The sequence below is a fragment of the Artemia franciscana genome, chromosome 14 (genome assembly GCF_032884065.1).
Source record: "Artemia franciscana chromosome 14, ASM3288406v1, whole genome shotgun sequence".
NCBI lineage: Eukaryota > Metazoa > Arthropoda > Branchiopoda > Anostraca > Artemiidae > Artemia > Artemia franciscana.
In genome coordinates, this window is record NC_088876.1 from 8191049 (window position 1) to 8208296 (window position 17248).

General features: G+C 36.6%; 1 protein-coding gene across 1 annotated transcript in view; it reads left to right on the forward strand.

Moving 5' to 3' along the window:
- Positions 1 to 255: 255 nt before the first annotated feature.
- Positions 256 to 17248, forward strand: part of LOC136035277 (trithorax group protein osa-like) — a gene marked incomplete in the record, with an annotated part of 231052 nt that continues 214059 nt past the window's right edge. The window contains 1 exon segment of the mRNA XM_065716958.1: positions 256 to 380. Coding sequence (XP_065573030.1) covers positions 372 to 380 — 9 coding nt within the window.

Here is a 17248-nt window from a genome sequence, read left to right on the forward strand (position 1 = left end):
ATTTGAAATCCTTTGCAAGCGTTTGAAAGCATAAGCAATGAAATATTAAAATAGGTTAGAATAAAAAAAGAGGCTTATGATTTTATAGATTAGAGATTTTACAACATATGATCCTAAAGTCCTCTACAATATAAAATATTTATTTCGTTTTGCTTCCAAAGGATTTCACGCATCTTTTCAAGCAAATTTGATGATAAAGCTGCAAAAACAACGCACGTGCGTAGGCTTGCAGGACTTTTCAGATGTAAACATTACTTTTTATACTAGTCATTTGTGAGTACATTTGGTAGAACTAAATCCTTGGGTTGTGAGTGTGACTTCTATGGATTATTTTTAAAGTGGCTTGAGAAGTTTTTCTTTTGAAGGATGGTATGGAATATGTAGGTATAATTGTAGGCCTATCTGATATTTGGAATAAAAATCTATTTAAGGAAATGATTGGCTAATTGCCAGCATTGCTTGCTGACCCACTCTAGCTGGTAGATTTTTTGGTTATATTCTACTACAATTAGGCCTACTCCTCCTCAGAAGGAAACATTAAAATGCTGGGAGCAACTATTGACATTATAAAATTTTATATCATTCCTAAAAGTGCTGCACTTTACTCTCACCCCTGCTAGTGTGCTAATATATAGCCCAAATTATGGTAAAATTCTAGTTGATTGACTTTTGGCTATCTTGGAAAGGGGTTAGGTTAGGAAAAGGAAACTTTCAGGGATGAGTCTAAAGGCTAAAGTATGTCCTGGGATAGTATCTTGAAGTACCCACTTCCACTTCTTCTCCCTCTAGAGGGCCCTGACCTTTGATGACCTTTAAAAATATATGTGTTATAAAGGTGAAACCTTGCAAAATATATCTTCTGCTTGAATGAAGTATAAACAAAATTGTTTTCAGCTCCACAACTTTGCTCAATCCCAATTTATGAGGTTTTAAAGATATACAAATACATTTGCTAGGTTTTGAAACAAAAATATTGATATGGCTCAAAATTCTACTCAAATAATAAGAATTGCATTTCAGAACTAAATGCAGAGAAAATGCAAACTAGTAACTGAAAATAAAGGTAAAATATTGTTTTGTCAAAATTTCAATAGGTAATAGACCTGTCATGTAGGCAAATTTCTGGGCCCACTTGAGGGAGAAGGAGTAGAGGTGGGTACTGTAAAATACCTTCCCAGGACATACTTTAATCTGTAGACCCATTCCTGAAAGTTTCATTTTCAAGATTCCAAGATTCCCTTTCCAAGATAGCAAGAAGTCAATTAACTTGAATTTTACCATGTTGTTTTGTCAAAATTTCAATAGGTATAGACCTGTCATGTAGGCAAATTTCAGGGTCCCCTAGAGGGATAAGGAGTACAGTTGGGTGCATCAAAATACCTTCCTGGAACATGCCTTTAGACCCATCCCTGAAAGTTTTTTCTTAACCTAACCACTTTCTGAGATAGCAAGAAGTCACTCAACTAGAATTTTACTCAAATTATATATTTTCTTGGTAAATTTACAGTTTTCAGTTTAATTTATCTAGTGTGGAAGTAATTGTAATTTTTGATAACTTTTGTCCTTAAAATCACCAAAAAATGCATTGTCCAGCTAAATAAGGATTAAATCTTGTATAATTCCTGATTAGTGATGACAATGGTTGAATGTCTCAACAGCATCCCACTCAGTTCACCATAGCTTTGATAACCTTTCTCCATGAATGGCTCTTTTAAAGTCAGCAGTACTGAGGGTAGTGACTGCTTCTTTGATGAGTGAATTCAAAAAACTCACTATTCTGTTAGTGAAGAAGTTATTGCATAGTGTACTGACAGCTCTCTTCTGATATATGCCTAGTTTCTGATTAAGCCCCCTAATTCTGGCAGATTGGTCAAGTTTAAGTTATTTTTTTTATTAGGCAGTTAGTATTCAGTAGCTTATGTGTCATTATATCACCCCTTTTTGTCTGTTGAAAAGAGTAAGTAGTTTCAGTTTCTTCAGACAGGATGATTAGTTTAAGCATTTGTATCTGTCAATTGCTTTTGTAACCTGTGTCTGAACTGATTCTAACTTCTGCTGGTCATCTTTGTCAAGGGAGCTAGCAACACACATGCCAAATTCCAAATTAGGCCTGACCAATGCTTATATGATTTAGTCATCATCATAGTGATTGTTATTTTTATAATGCCAAGTGTTTAGAGTGCTTTGGCTACAGCTATCTGTGTGTGCATAGTGAATTTTAATTCTTTATCAACTATGACCCTCAAGTCTCTTTCTGCTTCAGACAAGATAATAGTCTATCTTGATCTATTCATCCCTAATATATGATAAGGGCATTTCTCATTTTTCTTTCCAAAGTGGATTGTTTAACATTTATTTACATTGAACTCAAGCCTCCACAAAGCTGCCCACTGGGAAAGTACCCATAGGTCACCCTGAATAGAGGCTCTCAACTGGCCCAATGAGTTTAGAGTCATCAGCATAAAGACTTTTTTGATTGTAGTTGGTGTGTCATCAATATAAATGTTGAATAATGTTGGTACCAAGATGGTTCCCTGGGGCACTTCTCTTAGTACTTCCACTCCTTCTTAAAAGAATACCTGCCCATTTTTTCCTAATGTTTTACCCTTTACTTTCTCCTGGAAAGAAACTGAAGCACCCACTCTACAATTTCATTATGTATTCCAGATGCATATAACTCAATACTCATGGGTGAACTCTATTTGGGCCAACAGATTTGTTAGGATTAAGTAACTTCAGTCAACTCTCCACATCAAGGCAACCACAAGTTATCTTTTGCATAGGTTCCTCAATAGAATATTCTGGTAAGAGGGCATTACATTTTACATTTTGAAATTACATTTTAAACCTTTAAAGTAGCTATAACCTAACATAACTTTGAAAGAATTTCTGAAAAGGGCTTTAAACCTTTTAAAACTAACAACACAGCAAAAGTTAGTCATTTTTTAGGGGTTTCAGGCTTTTTTTTAATTTCTGCAATTTTATTTTTGTAATAACACTTCAGGCTGAGGAAAATAATTACTACCATTCCTGATTCAGCTATGATGGCATTTTTTTTTTCACTTGCCAATTAAGCCTATTTCTTAAAAACAGATTTTTGAACTTTTGGTTACTACAGGTTGTTTTGAGCCCATTTATGAGCTTAAAATGTAGCCTAATTTCCCCCAGTGTAAGAGCTTAAAAAAGGCATCAATTGATGTATTCACTTCCATCCTAGCTAAGTTATGTTGAAAACTGCAAGTTCATCTGTTTTCTATACATTTTTCCATATGTGACTCCTCTTCAAATAATTGTAATGTCAAAGAAGCACCATCAACAAAATGAAGAAATGGAAACTAGATAGGTTATATATGTTATATGTTGATCTATAATATGGTATGAAATGTGTGTGTTATATATTTTGGTGAGTGATTGTGTCTTATTGCAACCACACTCAAGTTCTGTTGAGAAGTAAAGTTTGGTTAATGCTATTGAAATGAAATAATGAAATAAATAAATATGATGAACATATAATACTTTGAAAGGCAGCTACATTATATTTAATACATAACCAAAACTAACCTAACTAACATACCAACTAAATATTTGATTAAAATATAGCTAAAATATGGTTTCCCACTAACCCAAAGCTAATATTGTCTAGTATAAATACCATGAAAACCAGTTATTGTCTCATGTTTGCAGAAGATCTTCAGTGTGGTGGCTATAAGACAAAAATACCTTTTTGTGATGTAGGCTGTCACTACAAAGCAACAATTTCTAGGCTATTTTTCTTAGTAGGTTCTTTCCTTTTTTTAGTTTAAAGTTTTTCTTATATATTCAAAAGTAGCCAACACAATAAACCTGACAAAAAGCTCTTTATCTAACTAACATTATAAAATAGAAAATGTCAATATGACTATTGGTTAAAACACTGCACTAAATATAAATTTTACTTAGCCTATGACCACATTAAAACTTTCCTAAGAATATATTATTGTCATCCATAATAAGCCAGGTTTATGTAGGGGCAATGTAGGGGCAATACATAAGTATTTGGGGGTCAGGTGATGTTATTGCTTGATTTTTTTGGGAAGCAGCAAAGTACAAAAAATTGCACCCCTACCCCCTTGCAGTTCCTGACAGAAGGGCCATGAAACAGAGTTCATGGCTATGAATTTTAGTCCTATCTACTAAACTTGTGGTTAATAGTTCTCTTAAACCTTTGTTCCTTCCGTGCCTCCAGAGGCGCCCAGGGCATCCACAAAAAAGTCTCCAGTCATCTTGGAGATGTGCCATACATCCTCCCATTTGGGCTGTAGGGATGCTTCTATATTTGACAAGTTTCTTCTGTACAAACATCTTTGGGTGTTTCTAGGATGACTTTGTCTTCTTGATCCTTCTGGTTGTCAGAAGAGGATAGAGTTTGGTAAGCAATTACTACCCATCTTAATGCCATGCCCAAGATAATGCCACCTACATTGATTGCTAATGTTTGTTATTAAAGATAGCTGGACCTGTTTCAAACAGTTCATGGAAATGAACTGTAGTAAGGAGCAACCCAGCTCAATAGCAAATGAAACTCTAAAAAACAGAATTCTGATGCTAAAAGATACATCAGAAGAATCGGATTTTTCATGCTGATTCTAAATATATAAGTTTCATCAAATTTAATCTTTGTCATCAAAAGTTACGAGCCTGAGAAAATTTACCTTGTTTTGGAATCTAGGGGGAAACACCCCCTAAAAGTCACAAAATCGTAACAAAAATCACACCATCGCATTCAGCATATCAGAAAACCCTACAGCGAAAATTTCAAGCTCCTATCTACAGAAATGTGGAATTTCGTATATTTTGCCAGAAGACAAATCATGGGTGCATGTTTATTTATTTTTTTTTTGTTTTGTTTTTTTTCTCCCAGGAGTCATCATATTGACCAAATGGTCCTAGAATGTCGCAAGAGGGCTCATTCTAATGGAAATGAAAACTTCTAGTGCCCTTTTTAAGTGACCAAAAAAATTGGAGGGCACCTTGGCCCCCTCCCATGCTCATTGTTTTCCCATAGTCAACAGATCAAAATTTTTAGATTGGCATTTTGTTCTGCATTGTCAAAAACCTTAATAACTATGTCTTTGGGAATGACTTACTCCCCCACAATCCCTGGGGGAGGGGCTGTAAGTTACAAACTTTGACCAGTGTTTACATACATTAATGGTTATTGGGAAGTGTGCAGACATTTTCAGGGGGATTTTTTGGTTGGGGGGAGGGGGCTATGTGGGAGGATCTTTCCTTGGAGGAATATGTCATGGGGGAACAAAAATTCAATGAAAAGGGCACAGGATTTTCTATCATTACTATAAAAAAACAATGAAAAAATAAACATGAAAACATTTTTTCAATTGAAAGTAAGGAGTAGCATTGAAACTTAAACAAACAGAGATTATTACACATATGAGGGGTTCTAAAAATACTTTAGCATAAGGAGCAAGGTATTTAGGAGGAGATAAATACCTCACTCTTTATGCTAAAGTATTTTTATTAATTTCAACTATTTATTCTATGGCCTTTCTGATTCATGGGTCATTCTTCAAGAATTGGGACAAAACTTACAACTTAGTGTAAAGAGCAAGGTATTAACGAGGGTACAAACCCCCTCGTATACATAATAAAAATATAAGAATATAAAAGTTTGTTATGTAAGTTAATTCTTAAGTTACGTATATTTTTTTACTAATAAAAACGTTCGTTAAAAATTAAAAGTTCTAGTTGCCTTTTTAAGTAACCGAATAATTGGAGGGCAACTAGGCCTCCTTCTCTGCCCTTTATTTCTCAAAATTGTCTGATCAAAACTAAGAGAAAGCCATTTTGCCAAAAAAAGAATTAATATACAATTTCATTTTAATAATTTATGTGCGGAGAGCCAAAATCAAACATGCATTAATTCAAAAACGTTCAGAAATTAAATAAAAAAAACTAGTTTTTTTTAACTGAAAGTAAGGAGCAACATTAAAACTTAAAACAAACAAAAATTACTCTGTATATGAAATGGGTTGTCCCCTCTGCAATTTCTCGCTCTTTACGCTAAAGTTTGACTCTTTGCTGCAATTCTACTTTTTAAAATAATTAAAAGCTTTATTTTAAAGAGCAAGGTATTGCAGAGGGGACAACTCATTTCATATACAGAGTAATTTCTGTTCGTTTTAAGTTTTAATGTTGCTCCTTATTGTTTTAATGTTGTCATAGAAAATTAAAAGGGCTAGTGCCCTTTCTAAATGTTGAAAATTATTAGTTGAGTTTTAGGAAATCACATTCCACTGGGGGATTTTCAATGTTTTAAGGTCCATTATTTCCTTCTAGATTTACCATATTAATTGTATCACTGTCGCTTGCAAAGGAGAGGAGACTGTCTTACTTTTCACTATCTGCTTGCTGTTTGCATCTAGTTTGGGTGTGAGGTGCTTTTTTCTCTTTGCTAACTTTCTTTAGGTTTACCAAGTCTTTTCCATCTGCCTCTTTGTTTTCACTTTTTTGGAATAAAACAGGGATGGCTATTGCACTTTTCAGGAACTGAAATTCTTCAGTTTCATCATTTGGCATGAAATTCATCATTTGGGCAGAAGTCTAAATGGCTGTGCCATGAAGTGTTTGATATGTGTGTATTGTGATTTTGATGTGTTTCTCTACTGGATTGAATCAGATGGCTAACTGTTAAATATGTTGCAATTTGTTTCAACTTACTTGATTCTGAGGCTGCATGTGGTCTGTGCTGAGAAGATTGTGTGCCTTTTATTTGTGTTTGTTGTATTGATGGTAGAGGTGCAATGCCATATATTTGCTGTCTTTGGTAAGGGCCTCTGCTGCTTTCCAAATCTCTTTTGTGAGGTTGACTTGTACTATCTTTTGGGGGGTTTGGTCTGGAGTGACCTTTTTGTTGCTAGTCTTTGAACTGATTCTGACTCAAGAATTCTTGCTGCTACCATATAGTACAGAAGTCTCATTTGGTCTGACAACCTTACTTTAACAGCTCTCTTCTTATTCAAAGGATGAATTTCCTTCACATTGTGGACATGCAGGAATTGTTTTCTTGCTGGTGTTTTTGGTATGGACATGTGTTAGACAAATAGTGCAGTGGATTTGTTTTGGCTTATATTGTTTGTACCCACCTTAATTGGCTGCACAAAGTAACTTTTATATCATTTTGGCTGCTTATCAGGACAGATTTACTGTCCACTAGATCATGATCCTTCTTTTCTTCAAGTCTAGTTGCAGTTGCTGATTCTACTAGCCATTCTAATGCATCTAGTAGCTCAAGCTTGATTTCTTCATTAGAAAGACTCAAGTCAAGTCCATACAGCACATATTTTATTTTAAAAATAAATTTCAGCCATACCTGATCTAAGAAGACATACATCAAAATTAGCCATTGTAGCTGAAAATATTGAAACATTTTTTCTAAAAACACATTCTTAAAATTTTGTATAGATTCTTTGGATTTACATAAATTTTGGATGCAGCTTCAGTTCACAGTAAAGGTTAAGAAAATGGGTTCTCTAGAATAAAGTATGCTACACTAAAAACAGAGGCATTTTAGATTGCTAATTTTTTGTTCATTTTAATGCTTTTACTCTTTTTTTGACAATTCATATCCAGCAGATAACTTCAGAGACCACACTGCCTTTCCATGACAAAAGTATAACAGTTCAAAATAGGGATGAAACCTTTTAATCGACAGTGAACAGATATAAAAATTTTAACTGGATATTTTGAACACATATACAGTGTTCATCATCAGCAGTAAAACTTTCATCTCCAGCCTTGTCTCCCTGCCTAATTGTCTTATATGTAGCCCTAAGCTATATAAAAAATCAAATATTAGAAATGATGAGATTCTTACTTTATAATATGTAGCAAGTTTCAGCTAATCACAGTAACACCTTTTTTTTCACAATTTTATCAATGTTTCTAAACAATTTTCTGTTTTATAATTTCATCTGATTTGATTTTAAAAACTGCAATGTATCATCTACAAACATCTCAGAAGTGATATTTTCTATGGGTTAGAAAAAAAATTATACATTTATAATATTTTGTAATTTTAGTGCTGGATATATAATGTCATTTTTCAAATCTGATAGCTATTATAAAATTACTGCTATATAAAATTACTATAAAATTTAAAATTACGAAAAGTAATGGCCCCAGATGGTAGTGCAGGACAGGACCAACACATCTTCTCAAGTCTACACCAAACCGCTTAAGCCAGCTTAGAACCAGACAGCAAGAAGTCCCTGGAACCTCCAGTATGAATGGAGGCTTTGTGCAATCCTGGGCCCATCTTGGTCATAGCATGGTTTTCACTACTTGGAGATGCTCTTCTATTAGCAAGAGCTGAAATCCTGTACAGCCAGTCTCAAGCCTATTATCTCCAAATCACTTTATATTCGTGCCTACAAATATTATGCTATTATAGGGAGGCAACCCATACAGATAAATTAGCTAGGAAGGTTTTTCAGCCTAAAAACACAGCCAAAACAAACGGAAGTCCAGAAAAATTATCCATTAATCAGAATCCCATGCAAATACTCACTTGTTTACTTGGATATGATTTCCTCAAGGGGTGCCACTCCTTATATCTTAAGAATTCAAAACAAAAGGGTTAAATTCTTATTTACAAATCAGAAATGTTGGAGAATGTACTCACTAGAAAGTTTCTTAGAAATGCATTTTTCAGCTTTAGTTACTATGGGCTAGGGTTTGTTTTTTACTAAGTTGCAGCTATTGCTGCCTGGTGACTTTGGAAACTTCAACACTAAGTTTAAGATATAAAACTATTGTGTAGGTATGGAAATGCCATAGCCTGTATTGAAGCTTTACCCCATGGCTGTGATTTTATTCCAGTCACAAATACGCTTTCTCCAGATATCCACCAAAATTGATTTAACTCTGGAAGTTTTAATATGTTTTTACTAAGAAAACTGGATAAATTTTGTGATGTTTGATAAATTTGCAAGCTAAAAGATGAACATACCAATCAGTGCACATTTTGCTTTTTGTAATATTATTGTTATTATTACTTATTGGAAAACCCATCATACAAAGAAAGCAAAAGACAGAGCGGTAAACAAAAGAAAAAAAAAAGAAGAAATACACACTGAACATGAAAACAAACACTTAAAAAAAACACAACGAAAACATCTTAACTACTGGGCCAATACTGATGACCAGGGATGGTTCAACTTTCGCAAACAGAAATTATAAGCACCAAAATAAACAATAAATTAGTAAAAAAAATTAAAAATTACTGCACAATGTAAGGTTATGACACAGACATAAAAAAATACACAGTTTTGAACAAGACAGAGCAAAAGACATAGAGAGAAAAGGAAAACAAACAACAACACCATAAATAGAGGCACAGACTACTGAAATAGTACAGAACATCATTCCTGGGCAGTCATATTCACTTTTTATTGTGTTTAGCTTTTGCTCTAGCTGCTGCAATATTTGGGTCAGCAATTTTAATTTTTGAGTTGCTTGGCCTGGGTGGGAGGCAGAGTAAATATTTTGTAAAATGGAAGAAGATTGAGTGTATTTTGTATGGCTGGTTATAGTTGACAGTTTCCAAAAGGGTGAAATATACGGAATGTGAGGGAGAGCTATTGCATTGAAAAGACTAGCTAGCAAAGGTCAGTTGAATCTGAACTTGCTGGAAATTATTGACGCATAAGATGTGGAAATATGGCATGTTGGATGTTCAATAAGGAGGTACTGGGTGTGGTGCATGGATGAACCTATAGGGAGACCAAGATAGATAAAATGATTGACAGGTTGAACCAAAGAATTCCCAAGTTTGATTGAATTTATTATATCTCTCTTCCAGTTAAAAAGGACTATTTCTGACTTATTAGAATTGAAATATAGACCAAGCTTAAGCTATTCTGCTTTGAGAGTAGAAAAACATCACCAACTCATTGCAGGATTCAACTTAGATTCAGAACATGGTCAGCATAGCAAATTAATTTACTTATTGCTCCTGTTGCCAATTCTATTTTCAAGCTGCATGGAGTTCAAGCAGTGGCACATGGCTGCTTTGTTTTTTAGTAGTAGAACTAAAATAAGAAATACACCATTTATTGAAGTTTCAGCTTTGAATAATCAAGCCAAAATTTGAAAATCTTTAAATTTTTCTAGATGCAGCTGTTTAGACTTTTTATACTTAAAATATTAAATATTGCTTCTCTTTCTTCTTAGGGCTTAACTTGCCAATTCTAGTCTTCTTCAATTTTCTCAGAGAAAACTATTCTTATAATTTGGCCCATTCTCAGTAAGACATATTTTTTTTTCTCTTTTTGGATTATTTTTTTTCAGCTCATGTGTTTAAATTTCATTCAATAGTAGTAATTAGTATAGTCTAATTGAAATGCTAAATGAGAAAAATGCTACGAAATGCTCAAAGAGCATTGAAAGGTACGTTGAGTATGTTCATATTTTAGCCTGTAAGTTAGTCAAAATATCCTTAGATATGCCTAGAAAATGTTTATTTTTTGGTTGACAAAATCCTTGTAGAATAAAGTGTTTAATAACAAAAGAGCTAATCTTTGAACTCTTTTTCTCCTGTTAAGGCTGTAATTAAGTGAACTGATGGAACTTGAAAATCCCATGTTAAAATTGAAAGTTTATACTTAAAATGTTCTCAAGTATTCATTGGCGGAAGAAACGGCTTTTAATATCAGGTCATAGCTTCTTGAAGAAGCTACAAAATGTTTGTTAGGATTTTGCTCTATTTCCTCTGATTGCTTAGAAATCTTAGAAAATGTGTAGCTCTTTTTACAAGTGTACTCTATGAAGGATATTGCTTTTAGAACAAAATCGGTACTATCATGAGCAGAAGACAGTAACCTGTAAGATGATTGCAACCATTTTTCAATGTATTTTCCTGTTTTCGAACAGTCCCATAAAATATTTTTAGCTACCTGAAATTTTTACAATTTGCCAGAAAGAATCGTTTTCACATCACCAATAACACCCCTAGAGACCAGATTGACAAGCTGGTATAATTAACCTGATATTTCTGCCAATAAATAAGTGTTATTTGAAGGGCTTTTGACAATCAACGGTCTCTAGAGAATTGAGAGACAGAAGGCTACCCTAACTTCAATTTTGAACCTTGATGTTTTCAAGTTCACTTAATCACAGCCTTAATGGTTAGATAATAATTTGATTTTTACAAATTCTGAGCCTAAACCTTCCACTCTTTAGTTATTATGTCTTTTTATGTGTCCTTGTTCCCCAGAGGTCTCTCAAACGCACTGGAAATGCTCAGGCCTATCAATACATGCTCATCACTCCTGAGATTGTAAAATAGTATTATATCTTTTTCCATAACTGTGTTACTATATACCCTAATGTCAAATGTATACGTTTGTAGACATACATCTTGCAAACATTATATGTCCTAAATCATTTGATATTTGTTATTGAATTAATCTGTTGTCTATTTTGCTAAAGATTTTAGAGGTTAAAGTTATGCCATTTAAGTTGAAATTTATGACTTGAGTTTAAGGGCTTCAGCTTGTTGCCTGGGTTTGAATTGTAAAAAGTCGGTTGATTCGTAAGCAGACGTTTATTCAATACTTGTAGAACCCAGATCAACTGGAATAGAAAAGGTAAGTCAGAACGTTACATCCTTCCTCTTTTCCAAACTAGTGAGCTGGTACAAAAACCATACCATATATTACCAACAAATAACACTATTCCATAACCAATCCACCCCACTTTAATCGGGCATGCATCACCAGACCAATTCTTTCGATTAGTGGTCTTCACTCTTAGAATACGAGAAGGTGCTTGGCTCACTTCTCAAACACTTTTCGTTCTCTCATACGTACTTCATAATATGATAAGGCACTTGGATCACTTCTCTAGTTCACCTCTACGATTAGCAGTCTTAACTCTTAGAATACGAGAAGGCGCTTGGCTCACTTCTCTAACACTTTTCGTACTCTCATACATACTTCATATACGATAAGGCACTTGGATCACTTCTCTAGTTCACCTCTACTACACTCACTCTACGGTTTCTTTACATTTACAGGTTAAGTTTCTTTACAGGCTTGTCGCATCAACCTGAACGGGTTGAATACGGATCACCCTGTAGATCCGCGTGGGTCGTGCGACTTGTGCTTGGTATAGGTATTGGCGTATGGAATGCTGGTCTAAGATCATGGGAAGTCGGCCGTGAGTTTAGATCAGGCGTTTTAGGTGGAGGGGTGAGAGCAGCAAACGCAGTTATGGGTGACGAGGTAAGAGCTTCGGCATGTGGGTTTCCCATAGATTCACCATGTGGGGTTTCCAGAGCTTCAGCAGCATCAGGTGATCTGTTTGAATGGCAGAGCACCTTTATGTGACGCCTGTTTCGCCGATAGGTTCCTCCTTCGTTCGTCTCGATTATGTATGATCTGGGAAGCTTGTCTGCTCTCACGATTGTACCAGACTGCCATGTCTTACCCTGGATTTGGGCTTGAATTGGTTGGCCGACTTGCAGGGGTTTTAGTTCTTTTGACTGCCTGTCGTGGTATTTCCTTTGGCGTGATTGCTGCTTTTTTCGGTTCTGCACGAACTCGCCATGATGAACGATTTTTGGGGAGAGTAGTTCTCCAGTGCAAGGAACTATCGATCTCAAGTTTCTGCTCATCAGCATCTGGGCTGGGGAAGCCAGTCTATCGACCGGTGTGTTCCTGTATTCGAGCATGGCCAACTCGAAATCGTCTCCTGCGAGATCAGTCTTAGTAAGGATATCCTTGGCTGTTTGTACTGTCCTTTCCGCAAGTCCGTTTGACTGCGGAAAGTTTGGCGATGAAGTCTTGTGAGCTATTTCCAGGTCTTTTATGAACTTCTGAAATAGAGCTGATGTGAATTGCGGACTATTATCAGAGACGAGGACGCTAGGGATTCCATACTGTGCAAATTGTTTCTTCAAACATGATACGATTTGATGGGCATATGCATTGCTACCGACTCTATCTACCTCGAAAAACCGGCTGTAATAGTCGACGGTGATGAGGTAATATTCTCCACTCTTGTAGAACAGATCACAACCGATCTTCTCCCAAGGTAGACGAGGGATATCATGAGGTAACAATGGCTCCTTTTGATTCGAGTTTTGATGTTTGGTACACGCATAGCAGTGTCTGATATTTTCTTCAACATCCTTTGTGATACCTGGCCAGAACACAATAGAGCGAGCTCGTTGCTTAGTCTTTTCAATTCCCAGGTTTGGTGAATGGATGCGGTCTAGGATGTTCTTGCGAGAATTTTTGAATGACCAAACGATCACCTTTCAATATGATCTGGTCTATGACTGTTAACTTGTGTCTGACTTTCCAAAATGGGAGTATGTTTGTGGGGACGGACCTTTTAGATTCGGGCCAGCCACTTTGGATAGTCTTAGTGAGCTCAACCAATTGATGATCAGCTGCTGTCTCTTCTTTTAGCTTTTTAAGCCTGTCCGGGCTTATTGAGAGAAGCGTCATCACAGAGTGCACGTACGCTTCGATCTCCATTTGCGTTTCTGTATCCTCTTCAGGGAGATATAAGCGGGATAGGGCGTCAGCAACAGGAATTTCTTTACCAGGGCGAAATATCACTGTAAAATCATATGGCTGGATATTCAGTAACATCCGCTGTAGCCTAGGTGACGACTTCGAAATTGGGCGGTTTAGGACGACTTGCAGAGGTTTGTGGTCGGACACAACGATGAATTTCTGGCCATACAGGTACTGATTATAATGCAGGCAGCCGAAGAGGATAGCGTATAATTCTTTTTCTATCTGTGAATAATTCTGCTCGGTGCGATTAAGCGATCTCGATGCAAAGGATACAGTTTTTCCATTCTGAAGAATGGTAGCCCCAAGGCCGAACTTCGAAGCATCGACTTGGAGCTCGATGTTTCCTGATGTTGGATCAAGGAATGATAATGAGTCACAAATCGATTCTTTGATGTTTGTGAATGCTGAGTTGTGCTCTTCTTCCCACTTGAACTCTCGCTGGTTTGCCAGTTCGCGAAGTGGTTGGTTCAGTGAGAAAAGATTGGGTATATACCTTGCCAGATAGTTCATCATTCCCAAGACAGTCTGAAGTTCATCTTTCGTCGATGGGATGCGCTTTTCCTTTAGTGCTCGAACCTTCCGTGGATCTGGATGGATGCCAGCTTCCGATATTATGTGTCCAAAGTACGGGATGCTATCACTTTCGAACACGCATTTTTGAAGGTTGAGCTTCACGTATTTCTCGCGGGTTCTTATAAGCGCGCTGCGCACATTAGAATCGTGCTCTTCATCGGTTTGGCCGGATATGATGATGTCATTCACTATGACTGAAAAATCTTTCATACCTTCAAAAGCCTCCTCCAACCGGCGCTGGAATTCGTCTTGCGCCGAGATTAGGCCGAACGGCATCCGTTTGAACTTGTATTGGCCATATGGTATGTTGAACGTTGTTAATTTGGACGACTCCTCGTCAAGTTCAAGCGACCAATATCCATGGCGAGCGTCAAGTTTTGTGAAGTACTTAGCGCCGGCATGTTTCAAAACAGCTTCGTCGAATGTAGGCATTGGATGATGGGGTCGTTTGATGGCCATATTCAAGTCGTGGGGGTCGATGCAGACCCGAAGACTCTTGTCAGGCTTTTCGATTACAACTGCAGCGTTGACCCAATCTGTGGGGTGGGAGACTTTTTCTATGACCCCAAGGCTTTCCATCCTATCGAGTTCCTTCTTAAAGCTGTCTTGGAGGGATATCGGGACGCGTCTAGCTGGCACTGCTTTTGGTTCAGCTCCTTCTTTCAGAGTAATGTGGCACTTTTCTTCGAGCTGACCAATACCATGGAAGAGGTCTTGGAATTCTTTGACAAATGGAGTTGATTTCTGGACCTTTGAGCTCTCGACTGTGAGGACCAGCTTGACTAAGTTGAGTTTCCTGCTAGTATCGAAGCCAAGGATTGGTATGGGGGCATCTTTTAAATGAAGAAGGGCTGAGATTCACTGCTGTCGTTTGTGTATGTACATGTCAGGTTGCAGACTCCAAGCGTAGGTATTTTCTGGCCGCCAAAACTAGTAAGAATCTGTAGCGTTTCACGTACTACAGGCTTTGGCTTGAGGGTCTTGAAATTCCTTTCTGGAATGATGTTTGCTTGGGCGCCAGTGTCGATTTTGAAAGTGATTCTGGCTCGTCCATTCACCATAAGCTTCACATAGGGTTGGTCCTCACCTTTGTCCATGTTAACAGAATCAATAATGTTCACTGTATCAATAAAGATATCATCATCTTTATTTCGACATGCTTCCTGGTTTATGAGGTTTACTGTTTTTCTGTTGCTTTTGCAAACTTTTGCAAAATGATTTAGCTCATCGCAATTGCTACACGCTTTTCCTTTGGCTGGGCATTTGTGCAGGGGGGAGTACTCGCCACAGAAATAACATTGTTTATAAGCTTGTGCACTCTGGTTCGTCTTCTTGCCTTTTCGAATGAAGTCAACTTCTTGTTCAATGTATGCATCCTGGCCTCCGTGGATGCTGCTCGAGCCAGGTTGCGACATTGTTCTAAGTTGCACCTGGGTTTCTACATGTGCCCTCGATATAGTGACTGCTTGTGACAGGGTCAGATTTGAACCTGCCTGTAGGAGCTTCTCTCTGACTCTCGCTGAGGAGATACCACATACAAGTCTGTCTCTTATCATTTCCTCTTTCAAGTCTGTTGTGGAGTATTCACATTTCCGAGCCAATAACTTTAATTCTGTGATGTACTGATCGATTGTTTCACCATCACGTTGGTCTCTTTTGTGAAAGAGGTATCTTGAGAACACCGTGTTTGACTGGGGGCTGAAATATTCACTGAATTTGGAAATGTATGCTCCAATTTTGTCTTTATTCAGCAGATATTGTAAATGTACTGAAAATGTCTCTCCCTTTTTCTCCTAGCCAGATCAGCAAGAACGCACACTGGATTTTTTCAGTCTTTCCACTAAGGGGTCCTTGGAACATGAGGGTTGCATGTGTTTGGAATCTCGACCATGCGTCTTTGAGGTTGTCGCTTGACCAGTCCATTGTGGGGTATGGTACGTTGGCTTCCATGACTTTTAAAGGGTCTCTGACACCATGTAAAAAGTCGGTTGATTCGTAAGCAGACGTTTATTCAATACTTGTAGAACCCAGGTCAACTGGAATAGAAAAGGTAAGCCAGAATGTTACAGGATGAATGTTAAATCTAGAAACTATATGGCTAGGGTTAGCCAACTATATGGTGGAAGAAGGATTTATTATCCAGCCTAATGTTGGCATGCATGATATAGAGACTCAGGGGAGGAGAGTCTTATAGTGTTTAGGAATTGTCTAACCGGAGTAGATTTGGGATGATATCCTAGTTACACAATAGCCAGATATAATTGCCACATCCTTATACATGTGTTAGTAGGATATGTGAAAGATGGAAGCCTATCCTAAATTTTAACTTCAAGATTGGGTTAATGCATCTTAAAGACCCTTTTTGTGCTTTTTTCATGATTTTCTTTTACTTATATTGTTTTTGATGACTCCAAAATTTGAATTTGACCCTTTGAGGCTTTTGATAGAATTTAATAAAAATAAATATCTTATCTTATGTATATTATTTAAAAAACAAATCTTATGTTTATTATTGCTTGATCTGACTAGTCGACTCTGGTGGCATGTTTCGAGCTCTTATTTTGGTTGAATCAAATCCTTTCGGAGCTTAGTGATTTACAACTTGTGAAGATCCTCTTTGTCATTCCAATAATTTGGTTGGCTCTTTACTACAACAGTTGGTGCATGTAGGTTGAATTTAAGATGATTATCTACAGATGCTCACAAACGTCTATTAGCATGGCTACTAGTGAGTTGCAGTTTGAGCTATCTTTGAACTCTACTAAGCACTAGCAATTGTGATTATTTGCTCCAACAACTTCAGAATGTTTAATTAAAGTATCAAAACTGAATTCGTTTCCACCATGCCTATTTTCATGAGATTATACATCTCTTAGATGGCAGGACTTTGCAAGGCAGATCTTAGGATTTAATTTGGACCATAATCCAAAATTGATTTTTATCCAGTTTTTGTTGAATCTTAATTTATGCTGCAATTTTACTTAAAAAGGGGGTAGAATCTTTAGTTCTTTTTAACTTAAAGTTTGTATGATTAGAAAAGAAATTTTGAAAATGGATTTACAGCATTCACATGCACATATTTTGTTTTC